An 18,881-nucleotide genomic window follows, 5' to 3' on the forward strand; every position below is an offset into this window, starting at 1 on the left:
CTCATTGCCAGATAGGATCATGTAGAACGGGTTAATACGAACACTTCAAGACAGAGAGAGGGGCCACAACAATCCAATTTAAGTCAATAAAAAGAGAGTTAATAATCCAGGTTATTTATTGTTTTGGTTGTGTTTGGTTCAGCAGTGGTTTATTCAAGTACATTTTTGTCCTTGCTGTAAGTACACTACCTTAGACTATTCTTATGTTAACAAGTCCATTTCATTTAGGCCTGTTGTTTTTGTTTGTCTTGCAGTTCCTTTGTTAAATGTTCTTTAGAAAGTAAAGTTGACTGATCTTTGAAAGAGTGTATTTGTATTTTTATTTCATTGTCATTACATTAGTTGAAAATGGTCTCAAAATGTCAATATTATCATTTATCACAATCATTTCCTGATCAATTAATCGTTCTGACAAATCTGTTACCGTTACAGGCCTAGTTCTTAATAAACCTTTTTTATTTTTTTTTTTTCATGAAATAAGTGTGTCAATTAAAGTATTTCCAACATTTTAAAGATGCACTATGTAACTTATTAGTGGGGGGTCCATCTTGTTTCTATGGAGATGTCATTGTTCTGCCTGGAGTGTTCATCATCACAGTATGACATTAAACAGCTCTAGCGTACATTTGTTCAATTACACATTGTATTTTACCTTCTGATTTGACTTCTTCTTCCTTGACTGTGTTTTGTTGCAGTTTTGCACAGAATGGCTTCCCAATCAGAGGAGGAGCTGTGCTGCCCGATCTGCCAGGACATCTACACGGACCCGATCGTACTGAGCTGCAGCCACAGCTTCTGCGGCGTCTGCCTGGAGGACTGGTGGAAAACAAAGGAAACCAAAGAGTGTCCACTGTGCATGAAAAACATTTCTGAAGACCCAACCATACAAGAGGCAAAGCAGCAGCCACTCAACTCCGTATGCAAAATTCACTCCGAGGAACTCAAACTTTTCTGCACGGACCACCAACAGCCTGTGTGCCTCGTGTGCCGGGACTCGGAAAAACACACCGGACATAAATTCCGACCTATCACCGAAGCAGCCCCCATTTGCAGGAATCAGCTTGATGAAGAACTGCAGACACTAAAGAAAAAACGACAAGATATGACTGAGAGCAAAGACAAGCTTTCGGCGACTGAGATCTACATACAGAATCAGGTTGAACACACTGAGAGACAAATCCAAAAACAGTTTCGAATGTTCCAGGCGTTTCTCGAAGAGGAAGAAGAGGTCCGAATCCAGGCCGTGAGGGAAGAAGGGGAGACGAAGAGGAAAAAGTTCCAAGACAAAATGGCGGCGATGACCGAAGAGATCGAAAGTTTGTCAAAGATCATCGCGGAAACAGAGGAGCAGCTCAAAGCCACGGATGTCTTCTTCCTGCTTCAGTACAAGGATGTGGAAGAAAAGCTGCAGCACTGTGCCCTGCAGGAGGAACCACAGTTGGAGGAGCCTGGAGCTTTAGTAGACCAAGCCAAACATCTGGGCAACCTGGCCTTCAACATCTGGACCAACATGAAAAGCTCAGTTCAGTTCTATCCCGTCATTTTAGACCCGAACACCGCTCATCCAGAACTTGCTCTGTCCGAAGATCTGACCAGCTTGAGTTTCGCAGAGAGACAGAAGCTCCCAGGGAATCCAGAAAGGTTTGAGATGTACCGCTGGGTTGTGGGGTCTGAAGGGATGAGTTCAGGTTCTCACAGCTGGGACGTGGAAGTCTCGGGAGACAGCTGGACCGTGGGTGTAGTCAGTGGTAATGTGGAGAGGAAAGGACAGATAATGGAAGGCGTTTGGAAGATATTTCTCTATCACGGTAAATACTTTGCGTTTTCTCCACCGGATCCCGTCAGGTCTCTCACGGTGAAGAAAAAGCTGCAGCGCGTAAGGGTCGGCGTGGACTTCAGCAGAGGAGCGCTGATGTTTTTTGATGTCAGCACGAAGAAATGTTTGCACTCATTCACGCGCACTTTCGACGAGGTTTTGTTTCCCTACTTTGAGACGTTTAGTCCGGAGCAATTGAAGATTTTACCAGTTCAGTTCAGTTCAATTCAGTTTAAGCCTTAGAAGTCAGATTTAGCAGATCTGTTAGTTCAAGTATGGAAGCTTGTGATGTTTTAAAGTGCCTGGATTACACTATTTTTGATCTGTTATAATCTTGTTTCCTCACCAAAACATACCCTGAGTCGTGTTGCGTTTCATTCACACACATTTAACCCAAACACATCCTGCATGTTTAGCCTGAAGCTTTGGATATGTAGGTATATTAAAGAGACAGTCTGGAATTTTGGACCTTATTTCCAAGTTATCCAGAGTCTTGGAGACATGCGGAGACACTGAAATATAGGCGAGTTTCAGCTGACATCATTGTTATTAAAAGCCCGCGTTGCATGCTGGGAAATATTTTGGTCGGAGGCGAGAAACACGGTAGCGGTCAAACACAGTGCATAACCTTGTGTATTTATCCCCGATAATGGTAAATTCCTGCTGCATTCCTGCACAAATCGAAGCACGGAAGAAGGAAAATGTCTTTTTCGTATTCTGAGTGAAAAGAACCACTAACAGTGAATTAAACGGCTTTCAAACATTCGCATAGCAAACGTAGAAGATCCTAACAAACTGTGGACTCCAACAAGTTCAACAACACATCGAGACTCTTGGAGGTTTTCATCTTTTCTGCTGTGAATGGCCCAGGAGTTTCCACCAAGTCATTGTGGATATCGCCCAAGTGAATATTTGTCCAGGTAGTTGGCGATTCCGACCAGAAATTTGGTTTGGTCCAGGCTCTGTAGAGGTTGAAAAGGGTGATTTGGCGTCCGTCGATGCTTATGACCAATTTCTGGTCAAATGGTCTTGGGTCCTCTGTCGTTAGAGTGGATAAATAACCGGGATCAATACCCTTTACGTGCTTTCTCGCTCCGTCCGTCATGTTCAATTAGTGTTTATTGCCGCCGATCAAAATAATTCCCAGCATGCAACACACGCTTTTGTCAACAATGAAACTCGCCTATTCCATCCAGTCCTTGTATGTGCAGAGGTCGCTGGTGCTAGACTAGTGCATGTCAATGGTCATAGTTCTCCTGCCAATAAAAACCTTACCCACTCCACAAAACACCCGAAGAAAATCTATTAGGCTAAAATAAAAAATATACATTATGAATATGAGTGAATGTATTATATATAGGCTATATAGTATTATAATGAATGTCAGAAACACTATTGGTCACTATTGGGTGAACTATATCTATCAGAGCACAACACACACCAAGAGCAGCACAACCTGATCCACCACTCACAACAACATCACAAAACTATAATAAGAGGCTACGGTTACAATATGAACACACAGCATCAGCGACGCTCCTACAGCACACGGCAGAACAACTGGAGCAGCTCCATCACATCCACGAGCTCATTTACACACTATTTAACTATTTAACTATAACACTATTTAACTATAACACTATTTAACTACCTGTTAGGCTCCATCCTCAGATTTGCCCCATACTAATGAAAACTAGTCTCTTACCTTCTCCAGAGGACGGAAGCAGAGTCTCTATCTGCTGTCTCATTGGTTCTGATGGCTGTTGCCAGATTGAATGTTTTTCTACTAAATATTGCGTTCATGAACTATCATTCAGTTAATGGTTCAGTTACAACACTGGTGCCAAGTGATATCAGTGCACTGCTGCCAAACTTTCTATCAGGAAGTACAACTCACTGCTGCTGCTCAGACAGAAATTCCTTCAAATGCAAGGTTGGTTTTACTTCTAAAATGATTCTATCAACACAGACATTCACATGGACAGTCTGGTGTTAACAATAGATTTGTTTCAGGTGTTTTGTGGAGTGAGTAAGACTGTTTTTAGTGGCAGGAGAACTATGGCCATTGACATGCACTAGTCTAGCACCAGTGACCTCTGCAAATACAAGGACTGGATGGAATATTTCAAAAAGTGTCTCCACACGTCTCCAACACTCTGGCTCACTAGGAAATGAGGCCCTATGTCCAAAACTCCCTTTAACTTTAGAGACGGTGTCAGTTCAGAATGTGAAGTCATTTCACAATGTGAGGAGTTTATATTTCATATTGGAAAGCTATTTAAATTCATAACATAAAATCATTCCAGTAAAAAAAGTATTTCTATATTAGTTTCCTAATGTTAAGTAAATAGTGTAGTACCAGTTTCAGAACAAGCTAAGCCCACTCAGATCATACACCTTCCTCACTGCCTCCAGAGGAAACAGTGAACAGTCATCAGGCACAGAGAGCATGAGGAGTAAACCTGCTCTCTCTGTCTGCTTCATGCTCAGGAAGGAGCATCAACAACTCTTCATCGTGGTCAGCGAGACCAGACACTTTAGAAACACATTTCTCAAGTCACAAACTCTAGAAATGATCCCTGAAAGTATAGTCTTAATGTGAGACAGCTCTACAACACACACTAGAGCCACCAGACTGACACTCTGGTCCATGGGAACATGTCTCTGTCCTTGTGTCTTCTCTGTGTCTCCTCTCTCCTCACACTGTGTCCTCTCTCTTTACAATATGATGCCATTTCACAATGGCATTTCATTTCACAATATGATTTGACTTTTGGATGTGATGTCATTTAATTTTAAAAGATGGTGTTACTTTAGAGCAGACATGTCAAACTCAGGCCTGCGGGCCAAATTTGGCCCACAATATAATTATATTTCAAATCAAATCAAATAATTATTTGGCCCGCAAGTTCATATCAAATCTGTATTAGAGCTGCCCACCGCCTACAGAACGACTATAGGGCAGAGATCTATAACCTTTTTTCTGCAGTGAGCTCCTTTACCAAACAAAAATGTCAGAGAGCCACTGTACCAAATTCAGCAGTTGCAAAGAAACAGAGTAAATATAAGAACCACAGCCTTAGATGGGGAACAGTTGGATCCTTATAAAACATAAACCATTATCCATTTATCAGTGCACCAAATTACACATCAAAATGATACATTTACAATGGTAATTCATCAACTTTGACTTATTATGCACAGTACATATCATTTAAAAATACTTAGGCGAGTTATTTGGAAGAGGATGGAGAGTTTCTGGTAGCTCCTGAGCTACAGGTTGGAGACTCCTGCTACAGAGACATTATTTATTTAAATTTTAGTTAAGTTTAAGCAAAACTATTATTAAAAATTAGTTTCAATAAGAAAAGGTTCTTGAAAGAAAAGAAATTATGCAGATGTTTCTAAATAAATATTTAGTTTGGCCCATGACTTAGTCCCAGAATTTTTTCCTCTGTGAGTTTGAGTTTGACTCCCCTGCTTTAGAATGTGATTTAATTTTAGAATGTGAAGATGTTTTATTTTAGAATGTGATTTCATTTTGTAATGCTATTTATATTTAGAATGTGATGTTATTCCAGTAAAGATTTTGATTCCATGTCACTGTTTTAGGGCGCACACACTAGGACTTTAGAACCTTGTCGTGTTCAAACACTATTGTGTAGAGTTCTATGTTCCACACTCACATTTGCATATCTAAACTGTGCCACAGCCCGATAACGTCTGTTTTCCTCGTGTGAGTAACATCAGTGCTCACAAGGGCTTATATAATATAGTCATGTGTGCACGTACACAAGAAACCGTGTCATGCTCTGGCCCAACTCCTTCAACCAAGTCAAAGTCCCAACTGCACCATGCTTAAGCACAGTTCAGTTGCACTCACACTGAACAAATACACTGCACTTCAGGGGTGATCAGTGCTGGGACACAATTCTTTATCTTAATGCAAATGCATCTCAAGTAAAGCTGAACCAACTTCAAAACAAGCTAAGCCCACTCAGATCATGGACAGAGACACAACAGGCTGTGAGACAGACTCATGGAGAAGGTTCACAGGGTTTTTAAACAATAAGCACCGCCCCTTTTCAAGTTGCCAATTACATGACCATTGGTCCACACCAAACAGTAAAACCACACCCATTTAAAGCAGCAGAGGAATGATTCTCTTACCCCGTTACAATTTCATTTAATAACTTGATTTCGTTTCAGAATGTGATTTCATTTCACAATATGATATGACTTTTGGATGTGATTCCTTTTCAGAAGGTGATGTCATTTAATTTCAGACTGTGATTTTACTTTAGAATGTTATTTCATTTAGAATGTGACATTATTTAATTTTACAAGATGGTGTTAGTTTAGAAGGTGAACTCATTTTTATGTGATTTTGTTTTAGAATGTGAGGATGTTTTATTCCAAAATGTTATTTTATTTGGAGCACTACTTAAATGCACATTAGGATGTTATTTCAATTACTAAAGTGTTTGAAAATCAGTATCCCAATTTCAAGACAGTAAAGCTACACTAGTTTTAGAACAAGTAAACACCACTCAGATCATACACCTTCCTCACTGCCTCCAGAGGAAACAGTGAACAGTCATCAGGCACAGAGAGCATGAGGAGTAAACCTGCTCTCTCTGTCTGCTTCATGCTCAGGAAGGAGTATCAACAACTCTTCATCGTGGTCAGCGAGACCAGACACTTTAGAAACACATTTCTCAAGTCACAAACTCTAGAAATGATCCCTGAAAGTATAGTCTTAATGTGAGACAGCTCTACAACACACACTAGAGCCACCAGACTGACACTCTGGTCCATGGGAACATGTCTCTGTCCTTGTGTCTTCTCTGTGTCTCCTCTCTCCTCACACTGTGTCCTCTCTCTTTACAATATGATGTTTCATTTCACAATATGATATGACTTTTGGATGTGATTCCTTTTCAGAACGTGATGTCAATTCATTTCACAATCTTATTTCATTTGAGAATGTGATTTCATTTAATAATGTCATTTCATTTCATATTGTGATGTCATTTTAAAATGTTATTTCATTTAATCACAGGATTTCATTTCAGAATGTGATTTCTCTGCAGAATAAGATGTCACTTTTGGATGTGATTTCATTTTCAAATGTTATTTCAGAATGTTATTTTATTTTGAATGATTTTAGAAGATGGTGTCAGTTTAGAAAGTGAAGTATTTTTTAATGTGATTTTATTTTAGAATGCTGTTTAAATTCAGAAGGGGATGTGATTTCAGTAAAGAATCTGTGTCTCCTCTCTCCTCACACTGTGTCCTCTCTCTTTACAATATGAGTTCATTTCACAATGTCATTTCATTTCACAATGGGATGTCATTTTAGAATGTGGTTTCATTTAATAATGTGATTTCATTTCAAATCCAAATCCACTTTATTTCTACAGCACATTTTACAAACAAAGCAGTTTCCAAAGAGCTGCACAGAGATAAAACAAAGACAAGAAAAAGGTCAAGTGCTAAAATGTGGTCAAACCAGTCCTAAAACAATAAAACCAGTCAAATCAAGATAAAAGCAAAAAACATAAAAAACATAAATTAGCACTAAATAAGTCAAATAAATAAAAGACACAGAAAACCACATGACTCACACGGAGTTAAAATCCAGAGAATAAAAGTTGGTTTTAAGACAAGACTTAAAACTCTTCATTGTGGGGGCTGTTGGGACGTGGGGGTGCAGAATGTTCCAGAGTTTAGGGTTGGTCCCAGAAAGGTCCTGTCCTCCTGGTTTTAAGTCTCGTCTTAGGCCCCACGAGCTGGAGCTGGACCTCGGACCTCAGAGCGCTGCAGGGGAGGAAATCTGGATGAGGTCTGAGACGTAACGTGGGGCCAGAACATTCAAAGCTTTAAAAACAAAATCTTAAATCTTAAAATCAACTCTAAAATGAACTGGAAGTCAGAACAACGACGCTTAAATCGGGGGAATGTGCTCATGTTTTTTGGTTCCAGTTAAAAGTCACACAGCAGAATTTTGGACCAACTGTAAGTGAAAAAGTGCAGGAAGCTGATGTCGGAGAAAAGAGTATTACAGTCTAAACAAGAGGAGATAAAAGTGTGACCTGTTCAAATCATTTAAAAGATAAAAATGGTTTAATTTTAGAAAAAAGCCGCAAATGACAAAAGCCAGATTTTACAACCACATTCACTTGTCAAATTTAAAATCACTGTCAATAGTCTAAAAAAAAAAAAAGATGTCACTTTTGGATGTGATTTCATTTCAGAATGTGACTTTATTTCAGAATATTCTTTCAATCTGAATGTGTGTGATTCACTTTAGAACATGAAGAGTTTTTATTTCAGAAAGTAGTTTCATTTTAAAATGCTTTTTAAATTTATAATGTGGTGTCATTTCAACAAAGAAATAGTTTCCAGGTCAGTGCTATAATTTTAACTAAACAGAGCTGCACCAGTTTCAGAACAAGTAAACACCACTCAGATCATACACCTTCCTCACTGCCTCCAGAGGAAACAGTGAACAGTCATCAGGCACAGAGAGCATGAGGAGTAAACCTGCTCTCTCTGTCTGCTTCATGCTCAGGAAGGAGCATCAACAACTCTTCATCGTGGTCAGCGAGACCAGACACTTTAGAAACACATTTCTCAAGTCACAAACTCTAGAAATGATCCCTGAAAGTATAGTCTTAATGTGAGACAGCTCTACAACACACACTAGAGCCACCAGACTGACACTCTGGTCCATGGGAACATGTCTCTGTCCTTGTGTCTTCTCTGTGTCTCCTCTCTCCTCACACTGTGTCCTCTCTCTTTACAATATGATGCCATTTCACAATGGCATTTCATTTCACAATATGATATGACTTTTGGATGTGATGTCATTTAATTCTAAAAGATGGTGTCACTTTAAAGCAGACATGTCAAACTCAGGCCCGGGGGCCAAATTTGGCCCACAACATCATTATATTTGGCCTGCAAGTTCATATCAAATCTGTATTAGAGCTGCCCACCGCCTACAGATCGACTATAGAACAGAGATCTATAACCTTTTTTCTGCAGTGAGCTCCTTTACCAAACAAAATGTCAGAGAGCCACTGTACCAAATTCAGCAGTCGCAAAGAAACTGAGTAAATATAAGAGCCACAGCCTTAGATGGGGAACAGTTAGATCCTTATAAAACATAAACCATTATCCATTTATCGGTGCACCAAATTACACATCAAAATGATACATTTTCAATGGTAATTCATCAAATTTGACTTATCATGCACAGTACATATCATTTAAAAATACCTTGGCGAGTTATTTGGAAGAGGATGGAGAGTTTCTGGTAGCTCCTGAGCTACAGGTTGGAGATTCCTGCTATAGAGACATTATTTATTTAAATTTGAGTTATTGTTTTATATTCTGCTTGTTCTGGACTCAATGTCTAAGCAAAACTTATTAAACATTTATTTCAATAAGAAAAGGTCCTTGAAGAGAAAACATGCACATGTTGTTGAAATTTTGTAATAAATATTTAGTTTGGCCCATGACTTAGTCCCAGTTTTGAAGTTTGGTCTCTGTGAATTTGAGTTTGACACTCCTGCTTTAGAATGATGTGATTATTATCCAGTAAAGACTTTGATTCCATGTCACTGTTTTAGGACACACACACTAGGACTTTAGAACCTTGTCGTGTTCAAACACTATTGTGTAGGTTCTATGTTCCACACTCACATTTGCACATCTGAACCATGCCACGACCCGATAACGTCATCACACGGTGCTGTATGTGCTAATGCTTTTAGAAGCTGAAAAAAATCCAGCGGCAGGAAAATCGATTAAATAGTGAGACAGATGTGCGTCCTTTTATGATACACACTCCTCCTGAGTTTATGGAGATAAAAACAATGTGGAGCAGTGATGACAGCCGGACACCAAATGCAGCTAAACTTCTGTCCCAGTCCTTATTGAACTAAGCACAGATTTTATTCACTGTTTTCCTCATGTGAGTAACATCAGCGCACACACACAGGGCTCATATAGTAAAGTCATGTTTGTACATACATGAGAAACTGTCATGCTTGAGCACAGTTCAATTGCACTGACACTGAACAAACACACCACACTGCAGGGATGGTCAGTGCTTGGAGATAGTTCCAAGCCCTTCTGAGAATTTATTTTTTTTTTGTGATCAAATTTTTATTCAAGTGTTATTATTTGTAATTATACATATTCCAGTTAGCATTGCATTTTTCTCCTTTTTAAGCCCCCCACCCCCCACCCTTAAATTCCCTATTGATGGGCATTAACATACATATGTACTCACACATATACATAATTACACACATACATACATTATATATATATATATATATATATATATATATATATATATATATACACACACACTCATATACATACATATATATATACACATATACATAAAAAACATATATACAGCATCATAAACACACATACCAGTATACACATATTACAGTATATATGTTATATATATACATACAAATGTACATACGCATTCATATACACACAGACACACCCACACACAAAAAAAAAAAAAAAAAAAAACACACATCCAGGTTTATATTTCCTCTACACAAAACAGACAAGTTTCCTCCGTCAAAAGACATCAGCAGAAATCGCATCATACACACTTATTATGTACCATACATAGAAAGTTTACTGAGAGTACATATTGTGTACATTCTAAGAACATATATTATAATGAAAAAACCCCGTAACAACTAAACAATGGATTCAGATCTCAGTTTGATTAACAAATTGGACCAGCAAGAAATGTTTTTGTTTTTTGCTCCATGCATTCGGGCAGCAGAAAGCTCCAGTTGAACGGTTTCTCTGAAAGACAGGAGCCATTCTCTCACAGTCAGAGGCTGAACTGATTTCCACCGACATATTACCATTTTTTTGGCAGCTGTAAAACCCGCTAGTAATATGCGACGATCATTAGTTGTCAGATTTAGTTTGGACATGTCGTTTAGCAAAAGAAACCTCTGAGTGCAAGGTATGGTTATTCCTATTAATTTAGACATTATCTTTTGTAACGTTTTCCCATAAATGTGTCACCTCTGGACACTCCCATATCATATGTACGTAAGTGCCCACAGTTTGTTCTTTGCAAAAATCGCAGTATGGATTGTCTTTTATTTTCATTTGGTGTAATCTTCTTGGATATAAATAAGCTCTGTGAATAATTTTGTAATGAATCATCTGGTGATTGGGATTCCTTGATGAAATCAAAATGTTGGACCAAATCTGATTCCAATCCCACTCCAAATGATCTCTCAATTCAGTTTTCCAAAGCTGCTCGACAGGTAGAATTTTTTGTGTGCACTTAACAATTAGTTTATATAATTTCAGAAATCATACCAGAGCTTTCTGCTTTGTTCAAAATAGAATGAAGAGGGTGATTTTTTAGCATGCATCCCCAAGGAACACCATGGGACCGCATTGCTGTGCGCAGCTGAAGATAAAAGAAGAACGAAGTACCTGGTAGATTAAAGCATTTTTGTAAATCATGAAACTCTCTTAATCCTTTCTGGCCTATGATATCACTGAAGTTAGTTACCCCTTTATGCTCCCATCGTGAGAAAGAAATGGGTTTCTTGTCAATTAGCAGGGAATAATTATGGAAGATTGGTGTCTGAAGAAAATATTGGTCATCTATCCCCATAAAATTGTTAACTTGTCCCATACAGATATAAGATGTGTAACAATGGATCCATAATGGCCTTTAATGGTTTTGTGTGGCAATTTAGAATATAAGAGAGTGGGCATACTGTAAGGTTTAATTATCTGCTCTTCAATTGGTATCCATGCTGCAGATTTCCCAGATTTTAACCATACTGCTAGAGATCTTAATGCAAAACACCACGAGTACCATTCAAAGTTAGGGAGGCCCACTCCTCCTGAAGATTTTAATCTATGTAGAGTTGCGGCCTTAATTCGGGGCTTCCTTTTATTCCATAAGAATGTGTTTATGACAGAATGTAATTTCTTAAAGTAACCTTGCGGTGGTGCTAAAGGTAGCATAGAGCTCAAAAAATTAATACGGGGCAATAGATTCATTTTGATTACTGACAAACGAGCCTGAAATGACATTGGAAGAGAGGTCCATCTTTTAAGATCTCCATCTATAGTCTGCAACAAATTTTTATAGTTTGTTTTCAATCAGGGAGTTGAGAGAGGAATGAATATAGACCCCTAAATATTTCATGTTTTGTACTATTGGTATACTATAAGAGGTTTCATCTAGTGTTGTTGATCCCAGAGGCATCAAAGCAGATTTAGCCCAATTCACCCTGTAACCCGAGATATTTCCAAAACAGTTCAAATATATTAAGGAGATATGGTATTGATTCTGATGGGTTGCTAGTATATATTAAAATATCATCCGCATACAGGGAGATATAATGGGCTGTATTATGGATTGTGATAGGCGCCTTTTTTCCTGATTGTCTTACTAATTGTGCGATAGGTTCCAAAGATAAACAAAAATAAAAGTGGCGATAAGGGGCAGCCCTGGCGTGAAGAACGAGACACAGTGAACCTGGATGAACACACATTGCCCGTTAACACAAGTGCAGTGGGATTAGCATATAAGGTTCTAATCATGTTAATAAAACCCGACGGAAGTCCCATATGCTGCAGCACATCCCACAGATAGCTCCATTCCAACCGGTCAAAGAGAATTTATTTTGAATTAAGATACACCATCTTCAGAACAAGTAATCACCACTCAGATCATACACCTTCCTCACTGCCTCCAGAGGAAACAGTGAACAGTCATCAGGCACAGAGAGCATGAGGAGTAAACCTGCTCTCTCTGTCTGCTTCATGCTCAGGAAGGAGTATCAACAACTCTTCATCGTGATCAGCGAGACCAGACACTTTAGAAACACATTTCTCAAGTCACAAACTCTAGAAATGATCCCTGAAAGTATAGTCTTAATGTGAGACAGCTCTACAACACACACTAGAGCCACCAGACTGACACTCTGGTCCATGGGAACATGTCTCTGTCCTTGTGTCTTCTCTGTGTCTCCTCTCTCCTCACACTGTGTCCTCTCTCTTTACAATATGATGCCATTTCACAATGGCATTTCATTTCTGAAGAAGACGTCACTTTTGGATGTGATTCCTTTTCAGAATATACTGTCATTTCATTTCAGAATGTGATTTTATTACGCCCCCTAAGGGCTCGACCGCCCTGCACAGCAGGTGTTGTGGATCACCAGATAACTATGGACAAAAGAGTTTAGTTTTAAGGGTTTTATTGACAATTATCCACCAGTTGTTTCTGTATAAATGGAGAATCAACATGTCCAGGAGTAAGGAAGTTGGTTCAAAAGTTTGTTAAAAAGGTTGTCAAGAGCTTGTCCAGAGGTCCGGGCATTTGGTTGGGCTAGCATGGCTTCATAACGGGAAATCAACAGCCGGTGTGGCGCTCTAGCCCCAGCGTGACGCCGTTTCACCCACCAAGCTGCTGACAAGTCTCAAAACTGCCCGGGGACCTCGTCTGGACAGAGACACAACAGGGTGTGAGAGAACATCACAGACATTCAGCTCTAGTTTCCTCCTTATTCTCATGCAAGTCATGGTAATGCCTTAGCATGGATGAAGAGTTCTTATTGTTCCCCAACTCCTTGGAACACAATAAACACCTCAACTTTGAATAAAATAAGAATCCATGAAAAATAGTTCTGGTAAGCAAACCTAATGTGTCTGTAATGATGTTAGATTTCGCTTACCTTGTTAAGAGATATCAGATCAAAGTGTTCCCACACAGGGGAAAACCTCCTCTTCCTCGCTGGCTCCATCCTATCACCTGTCCTACTCTCCTCACTCTCCTAAATCTCTCTCCCTAAACTCTCCAAACTCTCTCCACTCTCTATCCAAACTCTCTACTGACCGCAGCTCTATTGAAATTTTGCATCTACGTCACAAAACCATGTGACTTCTTGTTGATGTCGCCATACTGGAGGTCAAACTATCCATCTGGATGAATGTGTAGTATTTGTGTGCAATAAAATTTGAATTGGATAACAAAGGTTTTGGCTTGTGTTGTTGTTGGATGTTCTGGCCTGGAGTCAATCTGCTAAAGAAGGAGGCCAAAGTATCTTTCTATCAGATCCTGGCTGATAAAGATCACAGACAGAGGTGGAGAGCGATATAAAAAGAGAGGGATGGAGCCCACTGAGTCCAGTCGTCTGTGCAACATTTAATTTCTGGTGAGGGACCATCTCCACACAAACGAAGAAGGGATTTACAGTAAATGAAATGATATATACCAAAAGTATTTTTCTCGCCGGTTTACCGGCACGGTATCCCCCACCCACCGCCCTTTCCTCACTTTCGCCGGCAAGGAATCCCTCCCACCCGGTCACCTATTTCCACTGTCCCAGGTCACTCCAGCTCTGATTTTGACTCCCTTTCTCCAATTTCCCAACTCCATTGTTATCAGTAACAGATGTGATGGCTTAGTGATTAAAAAAGATCTCACGCATCCCGCTACGCTTCTAACCCCTTGTAGCTTTCAGTTGTTGGTTGGTGTAGGACGATGTCAAATGAATTAAGTCGTTGTAAATATCTGGAGGCTAAAGGTTGGGCACAGAGCGAGCGTTGATTAGACTGACAAAGCTCCATCGGAATTAGATCAGGATCTGTTCCACAACCCAGGAGGACGACTTTAGCTTTATACCTTTCTAATGACGACTGATCTAATGAGCTGGCGACAGTTTTATGTCGTTTGCGCTGTTTAAAGTAGCCATGATTATATTGTAATAAACTGAATAATCCCAGTCTTGACCACCAGTGTGGCCACCAAAACATTAAATCATGTGACTGCCACATCACACGCAAATCCCTTAATATCGCTTGAATAGCTCGCAGTAAAATCTGAACCACTTCCTGAAGCAATCACTTGATAGGTCCACGCAGCGAGGGTTCACACGTCATCATTTTTGGCTCCTCCCCCAAATGAAGCAAGCCTTGATACTCACATCGTGGAAACACCCCTTTCATTACTTGACACATGCTTCAAAGTCTTGGCACATCTCGTAACATCACTACCATGTAGCAATTTGCCTTTTGTGATTGTCTACTAACCTGGAGTACAGGTCCATCTCACACCTGATTATTGAAGGCTTGTCAACCTGTTGTCTAATTACACAAGAAACTGTGACATAAATGCCATTTTAAAACCGAAATATCAGAAGCATCCCTCTGCAGCTGAGTTTAGGCTGATTGCACAGGGGTTTCGAGACTGACGGAGGCTCCCTCAAATGGCAGGGGAAACTGACGGCACACACATAAAGATTAGATCCCCACCTGACAATACTTCTGATGACTTTAACAGAAAGGGGAATTACTCAATTATTTTGCAGGCTCTAGGGGATCATCATCTTTCAGTCAAACCAGGGACAGATGCCAAAGAACATGCACAGAACAACGCTGACAAAATGAAAGGCCTTTGATAAGAATGTAACCTGGTCCCCACTTTCTGCTGTATCCTGATGGTTCAAAGATGAAAATATACCAGCAACAAACACCCCATTCTCTTGAAAAGATTACAAGGAGGCAGTGGGGAAGGCATATCAACACATCACCGTGTACATTTGTACAGCTGCAGATTTCATGATCTGTTGTGAGTTAAACCTAGAGGGTTACCTAGAGGAACACTCTGGTATTGGTTCAAAATAATCATTTAATATCTGATCTTGTATTTCCCAGCCCAGGAGTGCACCACAGATTGTGAGGAGTCAGACTCAGACATGATCATCATGAGCAGAAATGCTGCAGAGTTCAATACCCAACAGCAGTCAACAGTCGCCCACTGATTTAACAACTTTGACGAAAACTACAAGTTACAGGTATTATTCTTCACTCTTCAAATCACAAATATTGTTTATTTAAAAATACCAAAATGTATTTTTTTGTGTTAATTTCTGAGAAAACACACTGAGTTGTATTCAGCCACTGTGATCGAGGATGAAGAAGACGTGGACGTGGACAGTCATACAATTCCAAAGGATAAAGAGTAAGAACTCACCTGCCCAACAACTGTGGAGGTTTATTGTGGTTGAATGAATCTGCTGTAATTCACCAATATGTTCATGAAGTAAAATAGTCCTGTTCTATTTGCTTTTAGGGTGGAACTACCGTCAGTTTCAGAAATAATACAAAATTTGACACTCCAGATCGACCATAAACATGTCAGCAGATTTAACGTCTGTTGCTCCAACATCTGGGGTGGAACTGTTAGGGGACTCAAAAGACCAACATTCACTGAAAACTGTGACCTCCTAGTTAAGTTCTCTGATGATGCTCGAAGGTTTGAGGACGATGTCGATACAAGGTGGACTGAAGAGGGAATTCCTCTCACTGCTCATGAAAGAGATGAACAAACAAGCCATATTTGATGGGCCTGTGGAGAGCTGCTACCATGTTTACAATACAACAGGTTCTGTTTTATGTATACTGCTATGTTACGACCCAGCTCACTGGGGTCAGGGAAGTAACAAAAAAAAAAAGAAAAAAACAAGGTGGAAAAATGTAATAAAAGAAGTAATGCTTAATAATTAACAAGAATATAAAAGTAAATCAACAAAACAGACTAAAATTTGTACAGAAAATAAGAAACAGACCAACAGAATTACACAGTTTTGTGCCACAAAACAGGTCACACAGGCTTATACAAAAACGAGTGGTAAAACTGAGGGACACACACAAAACTAAAACACAAGTGTCCAAAGTAAACCACATGAGTGACCAAATTTTAAAAAAACCGCACAAAACAGAACTAAACTACAGAGCTAGACACACGAACGCCAAATGGAAGACTGGCCACCAAGACCAGCAGTAGTGACGTGTCCTTCGTGTCGAGGCTTCGAAGCGTGTGTCTAGTAATCCAGGAAGTCTTTGGTGAAGCGAGTATCGAGGCTTGTATTGGTGACGTACGTGGTGGCATACGTGGCGGCGTACGTGGCGGCGTATGTGGCGGCGTTCAAAGCCTCGAGAACCGCCCGTACCACATGACTGCTTCAGGAAGTGGTTCGTGGATTTGGAGCGCGAAACATAAGGGCCAAAGAAACGCAATGGATTTCCCTTCACAATTTATGGTTTTGGGTTATTGCGAGTTTGGTACATTCTATTTGAGACTTTTTTTTTTTTTTTTGCGATGGAGCACACCTGCTTCATCTGTGCGCTGTGAAAGTTTTTTTTTTTTTAAACAGGGGAAATTCTCTGGAAAAAAGAAACTGTCTGAGTCCAAATACTGTGGAGAAATTGATATTTTTACATAAAAATGAATAAAATGACCCAATTTGCCGTCCTTATTGTGGCATAAGCACAGACGTAAAGTAGTAACACAAGCACAGTCACATTACATCCTGATCTCCAATTTGTTCCTACTTTTTCTTTTAAGCCGACCGTTATATCATGAACACAGACTCCAGGTTAACACTTTGTATGTTGAAGTCACAAACATTCAAATATTTAATCATTCATTTGTTCAATATAAATCTTTCCATCAGAACCAAGATGATCATGTTGATTGTTTTATTATCACTCTGCCTGTTATACATTTTTTTGGCCTCTTGATGGCACCGTGGAGCAAATGAAGCACCTTGAAGCGTCGGCTCAAGAGTCGAGCAAATGGATGGAACGCTTCAGTGCTTCATGGGGCTTCATCTCACCATCACTAACCAGCAGTCCTGAACAGGCGCTGCCAGTCTCCTTAAACACGTGGAGGAGTCTGGAGGTGAGGCAGGATTGGCCAGGTGTAAATGTACTCCACCAATCACGGAACAGAGCTCCCACAGCAGGATCCAGGACAGCCAGCAAAATAATTTAAAGCAAACACAACAAATTACAACTGAAGGCCTGTAGCAGTAACATGCTTCATAACTCAATAATTCACCCAATGCCTTAAAATATAGAAACAAAAGTAATAATTGTTTATTTTGCATATCTACTGCCAGCGATAAGAGGTGATGAAGATAATTTTTTTTGCCGGCCAGGTGACAACCTTGTCTATAGTACACGGCAGTCCTGCTCCAAACTGGAGGATCTGGTCAGCTTCATCTCAGGGCAATCCAGTTTCAAGTCACCAGTAAAAGACACTACAGATGAGAAAACTAGGGAAGTGCTATGAGAGACATAAAGCTAGGGTAGAGATTCTGGTACAAAAAGTTTAATTTTTGTTAAACTACATCCACACATGACTGTTTGTGTTATGCTCAAAAAGGAACACCACTCAGATCATACACCTTCCTCACTGCCTCCAGAGGAAACAGTGAACAGTCATCAGGCACAGAGAGCATGAGGAGTAAACCTGCTCTCTCTGTCTGCTTCATGCTCAGGAAGGAGTATCAACAACTCTTCATCGTGGTCAGCGAGACCAGACACTTTAGAAACACATTTCTCAAGTCACAAACTCTAGAAATGATCCCTGAAAGTATAGTCTTAATGTGAGACAGCTCTACAACACACACTAGAGCCACCAGACTGACACTCTGGTCCATGGGAACATGTCTCTGTCCTTGTGTCTTCTCTGTGTCTCCTCTCTCCTCACACTGTGTCCTCTCTCTTTACAATATGATGCCATTTCACAATGGCATTTCATTTCACAATGGGATGTCATTTTAGAATGTGGTTTCATTTAATAATGTCATTTCATTTCAAATCCAAATCCATTTTATTTCTACAGCACATTTTACAAACAAAGCAGTTTCCAAAGAGCTGCACAGAGATAAAACAAAGACAAGAAAAAGGTCAAGTGCAAAAAATGTGGTCAAACCAGTCCTAAAACAATAAAAAAAAGTCAAATCAAGATAAAAGCAAAAAACATAAAAAACATAAATTAGCACTAAATAAGTCAAATAAATAAAAGACACAGAAAACCACATGACTCACACGGTGTTAAAATCCAGAGAATAAAAGTTGGTTTTAAGACAAGACTTAAAACTCTTCATTGTGGGGGCTGTTGGGACGTGGGGGTGCAGAATGTTCCAGAGTTTAGGGTTGGTCCCAGAAAGATCCTGTCCTCCTGGTT

General features: G+C 39.7%; 1 protein-coding gene and 5 non-coding genes across 6 annotated transcripts; 1 reads left to right on the forward strand and 5 right to left on the reverse strand.

The window, feature by feature from the left end:
• Positions 1-706: 706 nt before the first annotated feature.
• Positions 707-2,059, forward strand: LOC110168515 (nuclear factor 7, brain-like). The gene has a single exon (XM_020933953.2). It carries the CDS (start codon positions 707-709, stop codon positions 2,057-2,059), a length of 1,353 nt encoding a protein of 450 aa, XP_020789612.1.
• A 2,136-nt stretch (positions 2,060-4,195) lies between these two features.
• On the reverse strand, positions 4,196-4,411 carry LOC129409934 (small nucleolar RNA U3). Its single transcript, XR_008632649.1, has one exon. It is a non-coding gene; the product is annotated as a small nucleolar RNA U3 (small nucleolar RNA).
• Positions 4,412-6,361: 1,950 nt separating this feature from the next.
• On the reverse strand, positions 6,362-6,577 carry LOC129409929 (small nucleolar RNA U3). Its single transcript, XR_008632644.1, has one exon. It is a non-coding gene; the product is annotated as a small nucleolar RNA U3 (small nucleolar RNA).
• Positions 6,578-8,279: 1,702 nt separating this feature from the next.
• Positions 8,280-8,495, reverse strand: LOC129409932 (small nucleolar RNA U3). The gene has a single exon (XR_008632647.1). It is a non-coding gene; the product is annotated as a small nucleolar RNA U3 (small nucleolar RNA).
• A 4,066-nt stretch (positions 8,496-12,561) lies between these two features.
• LOC129409937 (small nucleolar RNA U3) lies at positions 12,562-12,777 on the reverse strand. Its single transcript, XR_008632651.1, has one exon. It is a non-coding gene; the product is annotated as a small nucleolar RNA U3 (small nucleolar RNA).
• A 5,301-nt stretch (positions 12,778-18,078) lies between these two features.
• Positions 18,079-18,294, reverse strand: LOC129409930 (small nucleolar RNA U3). The gene has a single exon (XR_008632645.1). It is a non-coding gene; the product is annotated as a small nucleolar RNA U3 (small nucleolar RNA).
• Positions 18,295-18,881: the final 587 nt, after the last annotated feature.

Source organism: Boleophthalmus pectinirostris, unplaced genomic scaffold (genome assembly GCF_026225935.1).
Source record: "Boleophthalmus pectinirostris isolate CB_2022bp ecotype Guang Dong unplaced genomic scaffold, ASM2622593v1 HiC_scaffold_20, whole genome shotgun sequence".
In the NCBI taxonomy this organism is placed as follows: domain Eukaryota; kingdom Metazoa; phylum Chordata; class Actinopteri; order Gobiiformes; family Gobiidae; genus Boleophthalmus; species Boleophthalmus pectinirostris.

Excerpts from the sequence above, each read along its gene's own strand:
- LOC110168515 (XM_020933953.2), top strand. The coding sequence starts at position 707 with ATGGCTTCCCAATCAGAGGAGGAGCTGTGCTGCCCGATCTGCCAGGAC.